This window comes from Paroedura picta, chromosome 7 (genome assembly GCF_049243985.1).
Source record: "Paroedura picta isolate Pp20150507F chromosome 7, Ppicta_v3.0, whole genome shotgun sequence".
Classification (NCBI taxonomy): domain Eukaryota; kingdom Metazoa; phylum Chordata; class Lepidosauria; order Squamata; family Gekkonidae; genus Paroedura; species Paroedura picta.
The window spans coordinates 96,893,504-96,916,453 of record NC_135375.1 but is presented as its reverse complement, the minus strand read 5'-3'; the positions used below and the strand labels follow the sequence as shown (position 1 = coordinate 96,916,453).

The following is a 22,950-nucleotide window of genomic DNA, read 5'->3' as shown; positions in this document are numbered from 1 at the left end:
CCCCCCCCCACATTTCCACTCAAAATATAGAGTTTGTTACTTTACATTACAGTACTATGGGCAACAATGTCTATACCAACTGAAGTGCACCCGGCGTATAGGACGATCCCCCACTTGGAGGCATGTTTTTCAGGGGGGGAAAGTAGTCTTATACACCAGCAAATACTGTACCTTTTTATTCAGTGAGTGATTAAAATGTGGAATTTGCTGCCAGAGGATGCAGTGATGGCCACAGGCATAGATTGCTTTAATTAGTGGACAGGTCTATGAGTGGCTGCTAGGCATGATGGTTAGGGGTGTGCATTCATCTTTTCCAAGCCGATGGGACTCAAAAAATTCCTTATGCCTCAGGATCTTGGTCTCATTAAATGCCTCGGACTCATGGAGGCAAAAAATCCAGCTTTTTCGAATACTGGTATGGTATTGTGATTCAGGAAAATCAAAAAATGCCGATATTTTTAGGATTCTATATACCAGAATGCGGGAGCTACATACCCACAATGATCACCAAAGGGAACCTTATGCATATAATCCAGATACTGTAAACTTCTGAATACTGTTGTCAGGAGACAGTATTAGAGGAAGGCCTTGGCCACGGTGGTTGCCCTTGGAATAACTGGTTGGCTACTGGGTGAGAGACGAGATGCTAGACTAGATGGATGCTGGGTCTGATCCAGCAGGGCTTTTTCTCTCGTATGCTGCGGTAAAGGACTGTGATGCTCTTTAAGCAGAATTACCAAAGAAGTTGCTTTACACTTTCCGTCTGGTGCCCTTTTTGGCAAAACTATGAGCACTCAAGAAGGCACAAGTGGAGCCTCAAAGTATCATGGACCACTCTGTAAGGGGAACACCTATATTGCCTACCTGTGGTTCTGCAAAGGATTTTTTTTTAAACTCTGCATTTTTTCTTTAAAAACATTGTAGCTAACAAAGTCAGTGGGCTTTTATCCCTGAAAAGCCAATGCTGGACTGGGAATCCTTATGGACTAAAGGGAAAGTAGGACCAGTAAGGATGGCTGCTGTGAGGAGGGGGGAATCCTGCCCCTTCCTTTTCTGTTAGCAAAAGTTTGAAAGGGAAGAGTGGAAGAGAGAATGGTGCTTGTACCCTGTCATTTAGCTTTTTGTCCATTAGGATGAGACTCCCTTGATCCCCAATACCTGCCTTTGTTCAGTCATTGGCTGCTGGGGAGAAGACAAAAGCAGGTTCAGAATGACAACCTGGGAAACAGTGCAAATTTATTAGATGACATGTAAAAGCTCCATCAAGAGAAATGTGGGACTAAACCACAACATCATATTCTTAGTGTCAATGATACAGCAGTTTACTGCAGGGCAAAGGAAATTCCTCCTAGTGCTGCAAGCAAAGGAAGAAATATTCTACCAAGTGGTGCTCCTCTCGACTTGGTGCCACCTTGGTGTGGTAGCTAAGAGCAATGGCTTCTGATCTGAAGAATTGCGTTTGATTCTACACATGCAGTCTGATGGGTGACCAACCTGTTAGAGTCCTGTTAAATTTATCTAATAATCTAAAGAAACATGTGACAAGCTCTGTATGCAAGTGACTGACACTGTATTCCACTTGCCAGATATCCTTGACACTCTTTTGCTCCCTTATATATTTGGGAAACAGCCTCCTGGGAGGAGACTGTCTGGGGCCCTGTCCGTCCAGGTCCATCCTGATTGGCCCTCCCCCTCCAGCTCCCCCCCTCCCTCCATGCCTGCTAGAAGCCTTGTGGATGCGGCCTCCATTGTCGCCCACAAGGAGAGAAGCAGTGACAGGGCTTTGCAGCCTGCAGGAGGGAGTAGGGGGGGAGTTTGCAGCCGCCCTGTGGGCCGCAAAGCCCTGTCACCGCCAGCAGGGGGGGCTTTCCACTCTTTTTAGCCCACTTTGCGGGCCAAAGAGAACCGCGGCCACTGTCTCAAGCCCACCTGCCTGCTGCCCCTTTCAAAGCCCATTTTTAAAATGGGCTTTGAAACTAGTGTGTACATATTTACAGTAAGTTGGGGGAGTTTCTGCCTCTTGACGAAGATAATTTTCCATGTGTTCATACTGCTAGACAGATTTCAGGTTTATTCTGGGAAGATAGCAAAGTTTTTAGATGCATATCCCAAATGTGCACTAACCAGTAGTTAAAAATTCTGCTTCAGAGAAAACCAGAGTTTGTCAGGATTTGGAGTTACTGTAATATGGTTTGGTCTACATATGAAACAGCCTTAACTAGGCAGAGTGATAGCTAGTGTAAACTGATTAATGTCACAAGACAGTGACCTCAGATTCAGCAGATCTGAGGGTATTAGTAAGCATGGCAACTTTTCATGTTTCATTCTCCTGTCAAAATTATGTCATTAGGGATTTCCTTGATTGATCATATGAGATTTGACTCGTGATGATGCTTTCTCAGGGACTCAGATAAGACATTTATTATACCATTGATGATAACAACTTTAAACAATTAAATAGTATCAAGCATCTTCTAGTAACACATTCTAAGCTGTTCACTCAATGTTTTTCCACATGGCTTGTTGAATGTATGTTTTGCATGGCATGCAGCCACAATCTAGAGGATTGTGTTATTAACATCGTGTGTCTAGTAGGCCACTGAATTCCACTACCACCTCCCCCCTGAGCATCTCTCCGCCAATCTGGGCTCAAATCATGTTGCAATGTGGCATAGAAAGGTGGTGATCATCCAGAAGGCCCACTCATCTTTGAGAAGTATGTGATCTTTATGGACTGATGGAAACCCTTAAAGGAGCATTTTAGATTCTGGTTGATATGTTCCTGTTCATGATAAATCACATGGTATACTCTAGGAAGGACTCTGTGGAGAAGAGCCTAATGCTGGGAGCAATTGAGGGCAAAAGAAGAAGGGGACGACAGAGAATGAGATGGCTGGATGGAGTCACTGAAGCAGTCGGTGTGAGCTTAAATGGACTCCGGGGAATGGTAGAGGACAGGAAGTCCTGGAGGATCATTGTCCATGGGGTCTCAATGGGTCAGACACAACAATACTCTAGGAGCCTCACATTTTAATTTTAAAAAAGAAAAGAAAGAAATAGCGTGGTCCCAAATAGTGCTGGAGCACTGGAAGCTAAGCTGATACAGAGTTGATCAGGAACTTGGATGAGCGACTACAGGGAATTCCATATAACAACAGCATGCCAAATCTTACTTGCATTTGGAAAGAAAACATATAGTCAAATAATTTTTCCTACTCAAATGGGGAGGAGGCCCGGAGTGAGTGTGTTTTCTCCTTGTCAGCATGTGTCGTCAAAAGATAGATAGGGCCCGGGGAAAAAATGTGAACAGGCCATTTTAATTAGTGAAATTTTAAGTCCAATGCATATCTTAAGAAGTAATGAGCTTCATAAAAAGCAAGACCTCATTGGATCAAAGTCAGTTTAAGATAAGGGCATCTCAAGGTCACTGAGGGAGCTGCCCAGCGGCGCCATTTGCATAAAAAATTACTGACAGAAATAGGCCGGGGAGGCAGCTCTGGCAGTTTGATCTCTTGGCCTTTGTCATGGAGATTCCTGGTAGAGGAGGGAGGAAGGACAGTGTCCCAGATAATGATTAACTGTTTTAATGGCATTCATTCATTCATTCACTCATTCCACACTAACTACTCATGCAGAAAAAAGGGTTATGTAAAATGACATTAGAAGAAAATCATTTGTAATCGTTGCATCGGGGCTGCACTTTGAGGAGACATTAGGAGTAAATCCGTGGCGTGGTAGGCTTATGCTTTATCTTCTGATATTTACTGAGTTTACTGGTGCATGAAAAGCTTTCAGCAAGAATAGCAGATGGGATGGACCTTTCATAGGTAATGCTATCTACTGGGTTATTACTTCTATATATTGATAGTGAAGTAATCTTCAAGATATCGCCCTACAAAATATAGATTATTTAAATGTTTGTAACAAAAAATCCCATAACACAGAGGAGCTACTATCATGAATACTTCATTTTGTACCAATTGGATCACAAACCTTAAATGCTTTTAAAACCTGAAATAATGAGAATATAGTGAGCTTGACACACTGAGTCTCTCCCCCCCTCCCCTGTTTTGCCTTTTGGACAGCTGTAGGGAGATATGCATAGTTAATCTGAATAGCAGGTATTCAATTTAATTTGTCTCTTTAAATCTGACCTTTTCTACTACATCAACAAAAGGAAAGTGCCTTGCAAATAGCTTCCAGTGTCACATGAACACACGTTGCTCATACATCCAAGATCTCCTCAAGGATTTTTGTGAGATTTGTAAAAAAACAAACAAACAAAAGCAGGTTCCCATTGTTTCTGATTCCAAGTTCTTATGTACAATTATGTCCCAAATGAAAATCTTTTTCTTGCCACTCTTCCTATAGTTTTGGGAGTAGAATAGTGTTAGTCAAAGATGTTTTCAGCTGATCAAACTATTAGGTATCTGTTTATCAATTAATGCAGTTAAGAAGCTCTGGCTGAATCCAAACTCCAATAAATGGGAAGTATTTATGAATGTACATATTCTCTGCTTTACCCTTCTCCCAGCAGCCTCCTGCTTCTTCTATGCAGCGTATGTTGGGGTCTAGGAATCCCTTCAGAATAATATGCCATGCAGGGGGCTATAATAATTAGGTGTAGTTGAGCACATGACCCCCCTCTTGCACAAGTGAGGTCAACTTGCCCACCTGCTCACATATCTATGTACTTTTGTATCCTGTACATAAAATGACCACATGGTATAGTTGTCCTGTCTGTAACTCAACCTGCGTTAGTCCATTGGTCCATCCACTTCAATGATCTTATATTCTAATCGTGAAGTCTTTGGCAAGACAGCTCTTTCTACAAACCTGAAAGGGGCCCTAGATTTGCAAGAATATGTAAATTCTTATACACACACACACACAAAAACAAACCACTGGGCAGCTTTTAAAAATAAAAAAAATGATAAGAGGAGTACTTGTAGCTTTAAGCAGCCAATTCCCTCACTGAATGTTGCTAGGCAACCATAGCATTCCAAGCTTGGCTTGGTCAGTAAAAGGTAGGGGGTGGGGATAGTGGCCCTTGCCAGGTCTGACTAGAGTTGCCAGCTCCAGGTTGGAAAATTCTTGGACATTTTATGATGAAGTCTGAGGAGTACTGGGTTTGGGGGAGGTGGAAGGCCTCAACCCTAGTCCCTGCATCCCATTCTGTCCTCAAAACATCCCTGTGAGATAGATTATGGAGAAAGAATGACTAGCCCATGGTTTCCCATTGAGGGTCATGTTGAGGTAGCTATCCAAACCTAGATCTCCTAACTCCCAGTCCAGCATTCTAATTCTTAGATTATAAGGCATGTCAATGTGCATATTTTTAATGTGTAGATTTTAAAAATAATTAGTTCTAACAGCCTTCCTGTCTGAGAAAGGGGTGTTTTATTAAATCCAACAAGTGAACCATGAACCAACCAAGTTTTCCAGCGCTCCAGAAGAGGTCCTTGTGAATTCATCCGCCTAACATCCTGTTAAATTGAAAATCCAGGGACTAAAGATCTTTTGTGTAAAATATGTGTTCTGTGAGAGAGTTGTATATAAGACCGTTTATGCACTGGGAACTTCACTGCCCCAGCTCTTGTGCAGGAGCACAAATTGGGGGCAGATGAGGTGCACCAGTCCAAATGCTCCCCCGTGTGGGTACAAGAAGAGGTGGGGCAACCTGCCACGACTAAAACTCCAGCCTGCAGCCCAGCATTAAACCTCCAGTGCGTAAACGGTCTATGATAGTGTGCCAATCAAGCCTTCGGTAGTCAACTGCAAAACCATACTGGTGTGACAGGGTGCAAGCAGGGTGTAAACTGATGGCAGAGTTAGTTTCCTAAATCTGTATAGATATTTCAGCTGCATTTCTAAGTATTGTTTAAGTATCATTAAATTTAGTGAAGTTTACTCCTAAGTAAAAACCTCTTTGGGGGAAAAGTTGTTGTGCAGGCCTTTGAAAACTCCAGTTGACATTGTGAGCGAGTAATTTGTTAGTACACAATTCCCAGGTCATACAGCTTCAATTTCACATTCCATTTAGCAGACATAATATGACAATAAAATTGGTTGTTCGTTTTCTTTGAAGAAGTTTGATGAAGAGATTTAAGAGCCAAAGAAATATACAGTAAGTTGTGCTTTTATGAAATTGATTGATGTCTAATATCACCAGATTGTTTACAAATGATGTCAACTAAAGATACCATGCAGTAATGTCTCAAACTTTAAGGCTATTTTTTTTCAAATTTTCATTGGATTGGTAGGAAAAAGAAATCCCAATGTGACTTAGCTTCTCTAGAGCTTGAAACTTCACTTTGTATTTGGTTTTCTCCTAGACTCTTAATTGGCTTTGGTTCATCTCAATGAAAGGAATGAAACTTTGTCACTGCAGTTCACTCGGTCTCCTTAAATGCTCCTCTCAGATATCACGGACCCCAGGGAAGAGTCCTGAGGTGATATGAGGGTCTTCAGTGGGAGAGAGGAATTTCTGAATATTACACCCCTATAAAGGAGTACATAGGTAGAAAATAGAATATAAATCTAAACCATTGTTTGTGTTGAGCTAAAGGATAACGGCTTGATTTGAGAGGCAACCAGGTAGCAGAGCGAAAATAATCAGTACTGCAATTCGTCCGGTGTCAACCGTTCAGATCTATCTAAGTACACTTAGTACAGAAATGTTATTCCTGGAAAAAATATATTCACAGGATTAAACCTACTTGATTGTTAAATGATACATATCTGCAATATGAAGTATAGTTAAAATGTGACTATTCAGTGCTTCCCAGCATTTTTATATTTCTGTGCTCTACACCAGAGGTCCCCAGTATGATGCCTGTGGGCAGCGCACCATGGTGCCCACCAAGTATTTTCAGAAAGGGAACAGGGCTAGGGGGGCTTTAGCCCAGCAGGATTTCTGATTGGCCATTGGAGATACGATTGTCTGTGCAGGTTTTTTAAGTGGCTTCCGCAGCAGTTGCCACCGCAGCTCAAGGATCTTTACTGTGGGAATGCAGATAAGCTGTGTGTATGCAAGAATAGATGCTTTTGAATTATGGTGTTGGAGATGAATGCTGCGAATACCATGGACAGCCAAAGTTACCACATGATAGTTTTAGAGAGAAGCAAACCAACTATGTAATTAGAAGGCAAGATATTACGGCTAAAGCTCACTTCCTTTGGATACATCATGGGATCAAACTCACTAGAAAAATCATTAATGCTCAGCATGGTCAGTGGCAAAAGGAAACATGGTCACCAAAGAATCCACTGGCACGACACGATCAAAGCCAATACTGGGATGACCATGAACCAATTAAAAGAAGCAGTCAGAGATAGGGACGCATGGCGAAAACTTTCCTATAGAATCGCTGAGGGTCGGACACAACTGAACAGATAACATCGTCATCATCATGCAAGAAAATATTTTAAAACAACATGTTCTTTTACCAAGGTGTCCTGTTAATCAGAGCTTTTGCCAGAAAAGACAAAACCATTATCTGTAAACCGCTCCCGCGGGAGCAGTCTAAATAAAGCTGTAAGCCCTAGGTGGGAGAAGAAAGGGGCAGGGAGAGTCTGGGATAAAAACTTGAAGGGGCCAATCGGGAGTCGCGAATTGGCCCTTCCAGTTTACAGTCCAGACTCGCAGGTGACGGGGCCTGGGGAAGAGGCTTCGCGGTGAGAGGAGCAGGACTGCCGCGTCAGAGATGTGGTGGGCCTGTTCCTTTTGCTGCGCCGAAGCTGGGGCCTCAGGGGGGAGGCGAAAGCCTTCAGCGCAGCGAAAGGAGCAGGCCCGCCGCATCAGCGACGCGGTGGCCCTGCTCTTTTCGTTGGAGCTTGAGGGGAGGGGGGCAGGGGAAAGGCCGGCGCCTCAGTGGGTGGGAAAGGCTTTGGCGCCAGGGGGGGGGGCAGCAGGTCTCCAAGGCTAGCACGCATTGTATTAAAAAATACAATGGGCTTTAAATCTGGTTTGGTTTATAATCCCAATAGTAATTCTCATAATCTCACTCCTTGACATTTCATGGCTGCACCTACCACCCCGTGTCAAAATTCCAAAGGTGCCACTGCTATACAGTCTGAGTTTCTGTTTGACTTTGTATAAATTCAGTATATTTATTCGCCATATAAAGTCTTGTTCCAAAATAAATGGAACTAATACCTGTTAATTTGAAGAGAGCTGCCTATTGCACTGAAAGGAGCTAGTGTAAATCTGTATTTTTCTTATATAGTCAGTCCCAGACACTTTTCCTTGTACTGAATGCTTTTAAGCAAAATAGTAAAATATATCTGTTTTTCTTCCCCTGCTGTTTTTGTGGTTTGTTTTTAATTTGATCCAGTATCAGCATATGCCATACATGCTGTTACTTTTTGTAGCTCTCAGCCTACAATCCAGTGCGTGCTTTCCTGGACCGTTTCCACACTGGGAAAGCTCCCGTGCAGGAGCACAAATTCTGTGTGGTTGAGGTGCATCAGGCCAAATGCTCCCCCTTGTGGGAGCAGAAAGAGGTGGAGCAACCTGCCCCAGCTCAAACGCCAGCCTGCAGCCTGGCATGGAGCCTCCAGTGCAGAAACGGTCCTGGAGAAAGCCCCATTGAACACAACAGGGCTTGATGTGAATGAACATGCATAGGATTATGCTGTTAGTGCTGCAATATGTGCAGGCTGTTCAGTCAACCTGATTTCCAATGAGTGAGCAACTGAGTGGAGCCATCCTAAGCAGAATTAGATGCCTTTTGTTAGGCAATTCTGCCACAACACGTATACGCGAAGTCAGAACTTGCTTAGCTTACATGCAAATGTGTGCAATATTACCAGTTAATAATCAATTGACTACAGCTAATATACTCAGAATTGATTATACTGCTAATGATTTGAGTTTATTTAAGTATAGTTTATTCTGTTTGGAATTTTCTTCACCTTTCATTGCCTCTTCTCCCTCCCCCCCACCCCCCAATTGCAGACCAGACCGGGACCACTCAGGAAGGCCAGTTCCTTTTCTGAACATTCTGCTCCTGTGTACTGTTACAACTGTTCACGGCAAGGCCATTATGGCTATGTAAGTATGTTCTGAAAATGTCTGTTTGATGAGGTTTTTGTATAGGAGTAGTCTATGCTGCTTCATCAGTGAACTTATTTCTTAATTGGTTTTTTTCAGGGATACTAACAAAGTCTTCAACACACTACCTTAAATTTTATACCTTATATTTTATATTTTAAGCCATATAACTTGGGTCTATTATTATCAAAGGTCCATGGAAGTAGCGGTCTTATAGATGACCCTAGGTTTTATACCTAGAAATTTGTACTGTTGTTTGAATAAAGTTTTTGCCATCACCAGCTTTAAAATTTCTTTCTTGACTACGCTCCAGAGAACAAGGCAGCTTACAGAGTGAGGGTATTCTTAAAGATAAAACTGTGAAACAGTTTCATTATTCAGCATTTCATTAACAAGGACAACATACAGTGTTCAGGAGCTTGAAGGCTTCTTAAGAGTCACCAGAAGTTAATGTAAAAAAAACAGTTATTCCAGGCTAGAATAACATCTTAAGTGCCTTTTAGAAATGCTGTGTAGTCTGCATGTTTCTGTCCATTGCTGTGTGGACAAATAGGATGAACTCTTTCATCCTTGGTTTTATTTATGGTCATAGACCATCCAATAAAAACCATAAAAGTACAGATTAAAACTAACCAGTTATAAAATAGATTAAAAAGTTAGATAAGTAGAAGAAATGTATATAAATGAAGAAGAACAACAAGAAGAATTGTTATTACTGCTCAGTCAGAATAGCTTTATCAGTGCTGTGATGAGCCCAGGGTCACCCAGCTGGCTGCATGTGGGGGAGCACAGAGTCATATGACAACCGTTAATATGTAGGGTTGGACTAGCTATTTTTTGTTTTTGTAGCTACCCAAGCATACTTACAATTGCTTTTTAGCCCCATCTTTGTCTCTGAGATGAACTATTTAAAACAGCATTATTTGCTTCTCTCTTCCCTCTCTTTTAGTACAGAATATAGGGTTAATATTCAGAAAACTAATTCAGAAAGATACGTCTAATGTTGTCTAATACATATGATGTTGAAATTTCCTTCATTGTACAAGAACCTTTTTTGTGAAGATGAGCGGTCCTTTATGTACTGGGAGAGTTGTCTGCAGTCTCTGATTGAAGCGTTGCAAATAATATGAGGATTATTTGGATGTGTGTGACTCTTAGGGTGGTGCGGTTGCCTCTGGAGGAGTGCCACTCTCTGGGTGCATTTTTAGGTTTAGGTTATTATTTGGGTTCCCTGTAGCAACAGCCAAGTCTCTAGTATTTCTAAGCCACGTTAGTGTGTGGTTCAAGGGAGGCTGAATGTCTGTCTTTTGCAGGTTTTCTCTGTTCCTTTTCTAAGACATTTTGGATGTCTGATTTGCTTGATCTGTATTAAGGCGTTTCTGACGTTAAGAGTTGCAAACATGGCTGGGGATAAAGTTACTTCTCACTGTGGATTCATTCAGGCCCAGTTAGATGTACTTTTTTATAGATGGTTTTGCCAACTCTTTGAGTGATTTATATAGGAGAGTACAGTGAGATAAATGAGTTTTTACTTTGATTTTGTCAGTTCATTAAAAGGGAGGAAAGAGACAAGTGGGAAGGTTTTGGCCTTAGGAGTCTTGGATGGATCAGACAAAGGTCAGGTGGAGCTTTGATCACTATCAAAGGGAGCTCTAGCCAGCCCTCACCAGTAAGGCAAAAACAAAGCTAAACACCTGAGGGAGGGAGCAAGTGTTCAGCAAATAGCATGGGTTTGGTTAAAAAGAAGTCTATTGTGCAACTGTGCAGATTTTGAAACATAATTACAACACGATAGAACTTTCTTTCCTAGACCACTGCCTGTTTCATTCTAAGTGAATTATCTTTTTTTTTTGCAATGTAATTTTCCAGCCTGACCAGATATAAGCATGGAATTATAGGGATGGATACAAACATTAAAAAGGTGTTCGGGATCCTGGACAACCCCTGAACTAAGCCAAACAAACCCCACCCAAACCCAACTAGTCCAAGAAGTTTGGTTCATCTTTGTGTCTTCTGGAACTGCTTCAGTGGAGCAGTTTTCTACAAGCTTCTAGAATGTAAAGGTGACTGCTCCCCCTTCCCTTGGCAGAGGAGCTTCAGGCTCTGTCCCTGCCCAAATGGTCACATGATGAGAGGGAGGAGGAGCACTCTTACCTTAATACTGTTAGAAATCAAAAACCAGTGTCTCCAACAGAGGACTTAAAATGAAATTCTGAACAACGTGTCAGAATGGTTAAGGCTCTTAAAATTGAGTGCACTCCGCCAGAACCTGATGAAGTGGACCTGATTATGAGTATTCTATACTCCTCTGACCCAGGATCTCATTGTATCTCACCATGTTGCAGATGTCTACAGTAGGCCCAGGGCTTCTGCCATTAACATAAGACAATGTTCTTGGCTCAAAGTATGTACACTACCCCCTGACACTAGAGCCTGTGTGGAAGACCTCCCCTTCTAATATGCTGTTTAGAGAATACAAAAAACCAAGATCCAGATCACTTGGTAATAGCTTCCCAGCAACTTAAGTCCCATGTATTTCCCAAGACATAACTTGGCTTCGTTTGGTATTACATCTACCCCCCCACCCCTAGAGAGGTCTGCTCGGGGGAGTGAATTTTGGCCACCAATCTTGTCCCTTGTAGGGGGTCTTATGGCCTCCAGGCTAAATGGGTTTTTTATATGGGGGTTTTATGTTTGTAAGCTGCTGCAAGTCTTTGGAAAGCAGTGTGATATAAGCTCAATAATAGTAACAATAATAGTAATAATAAACCTCATGTAATGATGCTTGAAAAACAAAGATTTTCCAATAATTAGCTCAAGAAGTAGAACAATCACTCCACTTCATAATCCCAGTCCTAATAATTTCTGCACAGACATGATTCTGTCCCCTAAATAGCAGGAGCTGTTCTGCTGTTATCCAAATTCTGAAGAGCCTATTTCAGTATTTAGACTTCACGCCCACTGCTGCAGGTTGTAAGACAAAAAAGAGAGGATCGGTAAATGTGCTTTGCATTTGTATTCCAAACTGTCAGTCAGACCAAACGTTTCTCAGGTGGGTTAGTAGGAGGCTGAACTTCCAGTCCTATGTGGATTACCTTTGGTGCTAAGAAGCATCCCTGGAGTATTTAATCGTACAAAGTGTGTGGCAGTAGTGGCAGCTTACTTGAAAGAGAGAGGTCTGGGAAAGTGCATGTCATACACTATTGAGATGATGATTCAATGCAGTGGTATTCAAAAGAAGAAGCAGGAGCACCTGATTTTAGAGTTTTGTGCATTTTTCACCAACTTGGCCTTTACTGTCAACATATTAACAAAAAAAGGCCATCTGTCTGCAGCAGACGCTCAAGACTTTATGCAGCATCTCTGAGAAGACCTTGGGGGAGTGCGTTCCATCAAAGATTAAATGTGCTTCTTCATGTAATCTTTGTTTGAAAATAACTGGTGGCCTCTTAGAAAACATTTGGTTGAAACAGGCAGAAAAAAATCCATTCACAATGTCTCCTTTTTGAAATAGTTGTTTCAAAATAATTTTCTTCCTCTGACAGAAATTTCAAAATGTCCTGAAATTATTGTTTCTAGAAAAAGACAGCATCTTGCATTCTCTATGTGGTCTCTCTACTCAGCTGAGTCGTTGTAGATTTCTGAGATTTAATTTCAGTTCAGGATAAGAGGAAAAGCTTTGATAAACCTTTCATTGTGCTTCAGACTAGTGGTTGTTAAATTGACCTAGAGAGATGTAATTTCTGTTTGTTTTCCCAGGGGGAGGACTTGTATAGGAAATCACAGAGCAGCTATGCTTTGTGAATTTCACCCAGTGTCTTATTTCCTGTTCACTTATTTGGTGTACACTGGAAGATAACCTCAGGGAATAAGATCTCCCCCATCGAGGTTTCTCCAGATTGAAAAGCAGCATGAGAACAAGCCCACCTTAAAGACACTTGGTTGAATTGGTTGAGATCACTTAATCTTATACTCTTTCTATGTATACTTATGGAAATAATTACTGGGTCATAATCCACGGAAGATTCTGGATTATTACTGCCTGTGTGATATAGTGGAAAAACTAGGATCTGGGAAACCCAAGTTCAGATCTGAAGTTTGCCATAAAAGATCTTTGGTCAGTCTCACACTCTCAGCCTAACCTACCTCATAAGAGTTCCTGTGAGGACAAAATGGAGGAATAGACATAGATGTAAGATTATATAGGTCTCCTTTGGGAGAAAGACTGGGTATAAGTGATGTCAGTCAATAAATAAATATGCTTATACATCTGACAATCATATAAAATTCCCCCTTTTGTCCTGTCTAGAAGTGAGACAAGTCAATATGCTTGAGGTGTGCTTTCCTGGATGAAAAGGGTTAGAAGAAAATGCCGATTTCCTTTCTTCCAGCAGAATTCAGCAATGGAAAAGAGTCTTGACAAAACTACTCAAGAAAGAGGGAGACATTATGACTTTCCAGTTTCCTCCCAGAAATAATAGGGTTAAAGTGATAACTGCTTCCTCACCAAAGTTTGTAGTTGAGTATGGATGTTACTGCATAGTATTGATATGCCTGGTTCTGGGCACGAGACTCAGCAGAACCAATAAAAATAAAAAAATCCAAAGAATCAGACGAGTTCCAGATAAAGCAAAAATGAAATATATATTTGCAAATATAGGAAGACCCAGTACACAGATATTCAGCAAAGCTGACAAACCCCTTAAGTAATATTTCTTTCTTGTTATACTAGAGTTTACACATTCTCATTGGTCCATCAACTAACTTTATCACCACTGGATTGACTAAGTTCTCAGGGCAATTGTAGTAATTCAACCTACTAGGCAGGGTTATTTCTTTCACAAGATGGTATTGTTGTAAAGTTTCCTGTCTGAACTATCTCGTGGTAACGGCCTCTTCTCAGAGTATTCTTCCATACATGTGCACATTCCACAACTGCAACATTTCTACTTGAAGGCAATCGGTTTCCTTTGTTCACTATCACGAACGTGGAATTCAGGCAACTGTGACATCTTCCAGAACCTCTATGAAACTGTGGTCAAGCCTCCTGATATTAAAGCTTATGAAACAATTTTACTAAATCTATTTCTGTGGTCCCACAATACAAAAGACAACTCTTGGTAGACACAGACTCTCTCGACATCCAGTGCAGCCTTGAATCAAATCAGACTGTTGGTCCACCTACCCCAGTGTTCTCACTGACAGCAGTTTGCTGCCTATATTTGTTCTGTAGCTTAATAACTCTATGTTGAGGCCAACTAGGTTCCACCCTCCCAGGTAGAGAGCGATTTACCCATGCTGAACAGGGGAATGAGTTCATATTTTACTGTCCGCCATCTTGTTATACTATGTTATTGTTCTAATATGTTTTAATGGGTTATTTTAGGGGATTTTAGTGCATTTTACTGATTTTGTAAAGCACCACAAGGCATTGGTGAGTGGTGGTATGTAAATATAAATAAATAAATATGCCAGAGGCTGAAACGGGGATCATCTGAATGTACTGCAACCGCCAAGTGATCTGCCTTCCTCTTTTACAAATTTTACTGGACATTATCCTATGAAAAGAAAAATCACATTAACAAGCAGTAAAATATCTCTGGGTGATCATAAGCACTGCATTTAAGATCACAGAAGGGAGATTAGCATATAAGGCACTGAGAAAATAACTTTGATATGATTGTGAATAAATGCATAACTAAGACTGAGCTTAAGTGTTCTAAGAGATAGAGCTTCACTAATCCCATATATCTTCCTGTGCATGCCGCTAGATTACTTATGATGTTGAAAATGAAGCATATAAATACATTTCTTCATTTGCCACACAGATATCTTGTTAGTATTGGTTAACGAACAATCTCATTATTACATGCTGGCAGAACTGGTTGCTGTAACAACTTACTTTGTTTGCTTCCTTGAATGTGGTTAGATTGTGTGTTATTGAATCCAGAGGAGGAGAGAGCATCTGTCAAAAAACTAACATTAAAAATACAACTTGCAGGAATGCTTAGAGAAGCGGATGTTTGGAGGGACGTTCCCTACTTTCCCATTCATCTACTACTATGATAATGAATATGATATCAAGAGGGGCCTTCAAAAAGCGAAGAAAAAAGTGCGAGGTATGATATGCATTTCATGCTTTTGTTGTTGTCTGATCAGGTTGCATCTTGACAGATGTAGTAAACATATTCCATTGTTGTTGTTTCTGTGCAATCCCAGTGTGCAGGGCAGCCACAGAAAAAAAAAATTCCAAAGGTCTCCTCCTCCCTTAGGCACTTTCCTGCCAAAACGTTCACATGACCAGGAGGAGACCCTCAGCTCTCTTTTTGCTTCCGTAAAGAGAGCATCTCTCCTGCTTGTCTTTCTTTTTTCCTCACCTCATTCTGAGGAGACCTAAATCATCAGTCATTCTAGTGATGAATAAAGATTTAATTAAAGAAGAAATGTTTCTCAGTTTCCACTGTATCATGATGACTCAAAAACAAGCCTCCTCAGGATTGGGCCAACTGTCACTTCAGAAAGGTGCTGCTAAACAGTCATTTTCTGTGCCTTAACTGCTTAGGGTTTCACACAGCAGAGCTGCCTGCTCTTTCTGTCACCAGTTTCCCCTGAAGGTATGATTTGATAGAGCTGGGCTCAAAAGAGCATTTTTTTCAAAGGCTTTGGCTGCCTAGGAGCCTGAATAAAGGCATACACACACTGGCACGGTGTGGGGTGACTGAGCCTCGGATTCACTGGCTCTTTTGAAAGGGTTAACCTGTGTGCCAGCCTGAATAAGGGCACAGTCCCCTGCTTTTGTCTTTGGCTGCTCCGAGGGGAGGAACCTGGAAGTGTTTCTTGACAGAGCCTCTGATTCAGAACAGCTCTTCCTTAAGGGTTTGGCTGCGACCTGCCTGACTGAAGGAATCACTTCCCCTCTCTGGCTTCTCTCGAACCCAACCAGAATCCTGGAGTTGTAGCCTGTAGAGACTGCCTGACTGAAAGAAACTTTTCCCCTCTCTGCCTTTTGTCAGTTCTGACCGGAAGCCTGGAGGTGTGGTCTGACGAAGGCCTGTTTTAACGCTAAAGTATGTCTGACTGAAGGAACCTTTTCCCAGCTGCCCTAAATTTCAAGGGGAAATCCATGGAGGCATGGGTTCACATAACCTTGCAGTTCTCTTTGCTAGGTGTTATGTATCAGAAGGGTATTGTGCTCTTTACTTTGGGTTGTTTGGGCCCGTAGTTTTGGAAAGTTGCTAAGTGGTTGGAGTTTGCTGTTCTGTTGGGAGACAACACACTAGTTATACATGAAGCCTGCTGAGCTTTATTTCATCCCTCAGTCTATTGACGATTCTCTGGTAATCTTGGCTCCAAGCCCTCTTATTCATGCCTAGTTCTAAAGGCTGACACAGTGACACAGCAGCCTTCAGTCTACCATCTTTCCGCAGTTGTTCAGCACTGAAACTTAATCCTATTGGACTTTCAGCACAGATGTGTTTTCAAGCAAAGGCAAGTCTTGCTGTTGCCAACTCCTTGGGGAGCTGAGAAGTCATCAGCAAGTATGCTTTTGAGAGGCAAGCCTGAGCTGCTCGCCTCTCTTTGGAACCATCTGTGATTCTGTGGGCTGCTTTTAGTAACAATCATAAACCAGTACCTGTTAGCCCAATGATTTTGTAGTCAATCTCCCCCTGTTGGTTTCATTTATGTCCACTCTCATTCCCTCCTATGGCACTGATTGTCTCCAAGGTTCTCAAGAGCCAGCTTGGTGTAGTGGTTAGGAGCGTGGACTTCTGATTTGGTGAGCCGTGTTTGATTCTCCACTCCTCCTCCACATGCAGCCAGCTGGGTGACCTTGGGCTCGCCACAGCACTGCTAAAGCTGTTCTGACTGAGCAGTAATATCAGGGCCCCACCAACTTCACAGGGTGTCTGTTGTGGGGAGAGGAAAGGGAAGGCAATTGTAAGCCGCTTTGATACTCCTTCAGGTAGAGAAAAGCGGCATATAAGAACCAACTCTTCTTCCTCCCTGCTGCTTTTGGGAGAGCACTCTTATTTCAAATAGGTTCAGACTATCTCTAGAGTCACTCTTGTAGCAAAACCCAGTGTGGTATAGTGGTTGGAATGTTTGGAAGTTCAGGTTCAAATGCCATTTAGACTGAAAATTTGTTTGTGACCTTGGACCAGACTCTCTTGTCTTGGAGGGTTCTGGTGAGGATGGAATGGAAAAGTATAAAATGTTATTAGACAAACATCTATTGGGGAGCAAGATAAACTCTATAGCCATCTTTCTAAAGCACATCTTATGTTTTCTACTCAAAACAGCTGACCCATAGGACAGTCTTTGATGTGTAAACTGTAATTATTAGCTGATGTTTACAGCCTCTACTACAATCCTTTACCAGTCCTTGATTCTACTGGTCATCTCTATTGTGCTTGATGGCAGGCAGATGAAGTAGAATTTAATCTCATTCAGCCACTGCAGAGTGCTGTTAGCCTGGAGGAGAATCGGAATATCTCTGCCTGCTCGCCCTTCAGGTTATAATCAACAGGTCAATATTGCCCTTTGAAGGGAGTTTGGTGCCCTGAGTCTCACAGCCTATGCTGGTGATATATATGAGAAATCTGCCCATTAATTTGGGTCAGTCTTTTTATTGTCCTAGTCTATGCTAGGAATTAGTGGGGTGGGGAGGCTTTGAATTCTTCAGTCCAGTTGGCCAACACTCTGTGGGGAGTAGCGAGCTTGCTGTCACATTCTTCAGAATCACCTCTTCCCCTCCTTCAAATAATACAGTGATTTAAGGTTGTGTACATTTTCCCCCTGTGCAAGAAAAGAAAACGTCTCTGAGAATCCCAACTTGTCAAAAATCCCTTAAATTCTTTTCTCCTCTGTGATGATTTATTCTGCAAGAGAAAGGGGAAAAAGTCACCGGTCTACTGTCCTGTTCACTACTCACAGGTTTCCTACAATTCTTTTCACACTTATGTCACTCCTCCATCACCAGATCTTGCACATCTAAGTGGAAAAGAGTCTCTTCTCAGGCTGTAACAGGGTTTGACCCCTGCTTCTTGTGCTGTTGATCATATTTTGGCTACTGGTTAGTACTCAGACTCCCTAAACTTTCTTCTTCCTTACTGGATTTCTAAAGATGTTACAAAATGAAGGAATAACCTCTCGTTTGAATTTTGCACATCCCTGGTGCTTCATTTAGAATGTGTGTGTGTACTAGTCTGCAACTGAGGAATGAAGACATTGTGAGTTCTAAACAATGCCTGCTCCATAATTGAAGTGTCACAAGGTTAGGGTGTCTGATGCCCTACCCAAGACAAGGGATTGTCTCTCAGTTGTCATGTCACACAATACTATCCTTGTTTCTGATGCCAAACATTTGTGCACTCCTTTTTTCCCTTGAATATGACGTTTCTTGGGTTTTGGTCTACTAAGAACCCAACACTACTTTGTAGTGGTCTCCCAGGCTCCAAAGAGTGCCTTAAAATGAATGGGATACATAAGTATCATTTTGTAACAAAAGTGTTTAATAACAGTGGGTTGGATCTGGCAATCCATGAGCTCAAAGATTATGGATCCCTCTAGCAGGAAAGGAAATTTAACCCCCCCATACACCCACCCCCACACATTGCAGTCACTTGACCAGTGGCGCTGTTAGTTTACACAGGTCCTACAACCCTTGAAATTAACTTTTCTGGGGTTGAAAAAAGACTAGTGGAAAGAAGGTCAGAAGGGGAAGATTTGCTGACTGATTGCTGGGTATTTATGGAAATTCCAACTTGCATATGCAACCAAATTCTTATGCTCTAACCATGATCTTTTGAGTATCAACCAGTGTTTGTTTTTATAGATCTTCAGGAAGCTGGCCTTCTTCCCATGACATTGAAGAGACCACACATGGATGATGACCAGAGAGTGCATACCCACAGGAAAAAGGTGAAACAGTTAAAGGAACACAACAAAAGACTGGAAAAGCATCACAAAAAGCTAAAGAAGAAGTCCCAGGCAGACAAACTCAAAAGGAGGAAGCACAAGAAAAATGTCCAAAGCAACCATGACATAGAGGAGAACTTTCCCAGAGGAGGTCACTTGAAAGCTCTGAAGTGGCACAAAAAGCCCAGTGCGCACTGTGATCTTTCTGCAAATGGGGACAAACCAGAAGTCACCAAAGCTTCCTCAGAGGCAGCAAAAAAATGGAAAAAAAAGAAAAAACAGAACCACACAGTCAGCAGTCCCACCAGGGACGAAAGTTTATTTCTTATAAAACAGAGAAAAAAGAAATCCAAACAGAAACCTGGTTACTGAAATGATGGTGAGAAGGTAGATCAGAGAGGGGGCAGGGCTTAGCTTCAGGAAGTTTGGCCCTCCCACCCTCTCCCCGTTACAATGTGGAGCATGAAGCAATATCAGACCATGTAAGTAGAGGCTGGGATACCAAAAAGCAGAGAAGCTTGTCTGTGCCATTTCTCAGAGAGCATCTTGGTCTGTGATAGTGATTAATGTGTACATCAGTACTGATGTGTTTTCTGCAATGTCGGTATTTGGATTAAAAGGGTTTGGGATTTGGGAGGGGATATGGGCGGCAGGGTTGAAAACAAGAGGAGGAATCGGGTCTCCTCTATTTCATACAGCCTTTTTACAAATCCTAGGACTTATTAAAGCACCTGCTTGAGCACACTTGATTTGCCTGCGACTTGGTCTTTAGAGATCAGCTTTTTAAACTAATGAAATTTTCAGAGGGATGTAAAAAGTACAATAAATGAACTTAGGATGGTTGTATGTGTGCGACGGAAGTGGCACTGGCAGAACACCTAGTGGTTCTTGATTCTGTTCTCCCAGCTTAAGAAGGAAAAGGATACACATTTTCCCCTTTTAAATGAGGCCCAGCATTGGGAGTGACTTCGTTCTTCTTCCACTGTTCATAAGCCAAATTTTATGAAATGCCTGGAAATCCATGATTTTTCATGGCTTCTTAAAAGTGGGGGGGATGTCTAATTGTGGCTACCGTGCTGGGGAGAAGGCAAGTTTAACCCTTTCCCCCCTGCACCGTTTTTCTTTATACATATCTCTCTCCGAACTCCCAGTTCCTCTGCTGGGGGAAACAGTGGTTACAATAAAAGTTAACTGAAAATAGCTATTCACGGCACTGTGACCCCCCTCTCCAAGTGACCCCCTCTGACTACTTTTAGAAGCCTTCAAGAGATCTCCTGAAGCTCTTCTGACATCTCTGCTTAATCCCTCAAGGAATGTATGAAACAGACTGGGGGAGTGGGGGACACTGCAAGAAAGTTCTCCTTTTTATCCTGATTTCTTTTCCTGCCAGGGTCTGTCATGATGTTTCTGTCTCATGCTGATGGCATCCTTCTGTCTTAGAATACGTTACAGTGTCTTCCGTTTGTCATAGTCACTTCTCCACAAGTTTGAGAAGCATGCCTGGTGGGAAAGCAGACCTTTTTTTATTTTCTTATTTTTTTTTTAGGAGACAGACTAAAATCCTGAAACCTTCCCCATTGATTTAATGGGACTTGCAAGGAGGTGATTTTCAGAAACCTGTCTCCCAGCTTATATAACTAGCCCAGTAGCATACCAGTTAAATTATTAAACATTTAACTATGGATTTAAAAATTCAATTAACTCTTTGTACAAGTAATGTCAACTTTTTTAAAGAATGTAATCATGTAAAAACTCATCTGTTCTCAGAAATAAATTGTTTTATAATTGTTTCCTTAAAACTGCATTTGTGTCCATTTTAAGTAAACTCATCTGTTCTCTGAAGTAAATTGTTTTATAATTCCGTTTCTTTAAAACTGCATTTCTGTCCATTTCAAGTAGGTAATTTTGTTTGCGGGAATAAACGCATTATCAAAGGGGCAAAATAATATTTTATGATGTTCTTGTTCATTAGCTGTAGCCCACTGGGCTGTTTTTACAGATTATCTTTTCTGATGGACATTAATCTCCATGTTATAAAAAGTATTGTGAAGCAGTCCTGAGCAACTGCAGGTCACTACTGAAATTCTGTTGTCATGGATAAACCTCTTATCTATTATCATAAAATGAAATCTGTCTTTTGGTGCTTCTTAAAGTTAAGCACATCATGATAATCTTACTGAGTCAGACCAATGGTCTGTCTAGTTTGCTATTTTCCTATCTGACTAGAAGGAACTCTGTCTAGGTCCTAGACAGGTCTGCCTAGGTCCTAGGCAGAGAGACATCTTTCCCTGATTCCTTCCACCTCAGCCTTAGTTCACAAAGACTTTAAGCAATAGAATGGACTGCACTTGGTGAATCACATTTGGGATATTCCCCAGTGGCATTGTTACCCATCGTACACCCATGAGCACCATCTTGCATATCCTGGAACCCACTTCTTCTCCAAAGCAACAAGCCAGTCTTAATTTCCCTCTACAATGTTGGAAAGCCATAAGGAAGGCTGGAAAAGACTCTTGCAAGTCCCTTGGACTGCAAGGCGAACAAACCAGTCAGTCCTAGAGGAGATCAGCCCGGACTGCTCCTTAGAAGGCCAGATCCTGAAGATGAAACTCAAATACTTTGGCCACCTCATGAGAAGGAAGGACTCCCTGGAGAAGAGCCTAATGCTGGGAGCGATTGAGGGGAAAAGAAGAAGGGGACAACAGAGAATGAGGTGGCTGGATGGAGTCACTGAAGCAGTAGGTGCAAACTTAAATGGGCTCCGGGGAATGGTAGAGGACAGGAAGGCCTGGGGGATCATTGTCCATGGGGTCGCGATGGGTCGGACACGACTTCGCACCTAACAACAACATTTGTAAATGGTTGCCTCCTCATCTTGTCAAGTCAGTGGTTCTTGCTATCTATTCTTAGAAGCCAATAGCACCTGTATCTGGGCTTTTGTTTGCATGTTGTTTGTATGTGAAGGAACATTCCAAGTTGGAATCCCCTACTTACAGTTTGAAGTGGATACAGTCCTTTTTAGAACCTCAGTACTCTTACCACCTCATTGCACCCCCTCATTCTTCTGCATGTGTGAACCAGGCCTGAGATCCTTCTGACTGGAGATGCTTAAAATGAACTTGGGACTTTCTATCACAGAACCACAACCCCATTGGGGTAGTCAACCTGTGGTCCTCCAGATGTTCATGAACTATAATTCCCATGAGCCCCTGCCAGCATTTGCTGGCAGGGGCTCATAGGAATTGTAGTTCATGAACATCTGGAGTACCACAGGTTGACTACCCCTGGAATAGACTACAACAGCAATTAAGAGAAGTGAAGGGTCTGAACGGGAACATAACATTAAATGACCTCTTTCCTCTAAAGGGGTACAAGTTTAAGAACTTTTAATGAAAGTTTCAAAACAGATATAGTATAATACTGGGAGTTAAGTCAAAAGAAATGAACAGCAGAGATATCATAGTTACAGGCATGACAAGTAAACAGGTAGCACATTCAGATCAGATTCTAGATGGAAAAGTTGATGATTAGCTTGTGATGCATTGCAATATTATAAGCAGTCATGCAGTCAACACTGCAGTATGCAAACAGCATTAAAACTGACTGATGAGGCCTAAGCACAAAAATTGATTTCCTGCAGTTCTGCTCAATGAAAATGTCACAGTAAATCCTCTTCATGTATATTTTAGGCTGGCACAAGTTGCCACTGTCTACTTTATCTCTTCAAAGCAAAGTGCTCTTCAGTATGTCAGCTTTTCCATGTGTTGGGGGTTGGCTGGTTTTTTTTCCCTTCCCTTTTCAAAGAACTGTCATTCTTCTCTCTGAAGATGCCTGGGGCTGAATAACATCCTCATCCCAGGAGGGGATGGTGTCTCAAGGTTGCAGTTGATATGCACTGGCAAAGTCGCATGAGGGAGTGGGAATAAATAAAGGGCTTCCACTCAACCGAAAGAGGTGGGTAGAAGGTAGCAGAAATG

General features: G+C 41.9%; 1 protein-coding gene across 8 annotated transcripts in view; it reads left to right on the top strand.

Annotated features, from left to right (window-relative positions):
- ZCCHC7 (zinc finger CCHC-type containing 7) overlaps positions 1-21,024 on the top strand; it is a 154,844-nt gene extending 133,820 nt beyond the window's left edge. For 5 of the 8 annotated variants that reach the window (XM_077345561.1, XM_077345560.1, XM_077345559.1 and 2 more), the window contains exons 7-9: positions 8,960-9,055; positions 15,057-15,174; positions 18,891-21,022. In XM_077345561.1, the coding sequence (XP_077201676.1) occupies positions 8,960-9,055; positions 15,057-15,174; positions 18,891-19,345 (669 nt within the window). In that variant the 3' untranslated portion in view covers positions 19,346-21,022. Of the gene's footprint in view, positions 1-8,959; positions 9,056-15,056; positions 15,175-18,890 lie in introns of all 8 variants that reach the window. The other 3 variants (XM_077345556.1, XM_077345557.1, XM_077345558.1) reach the window with 3 other exon arrangements.
- Positions 21,025-22,950: the final 1,926 nt, after the last annotated feature.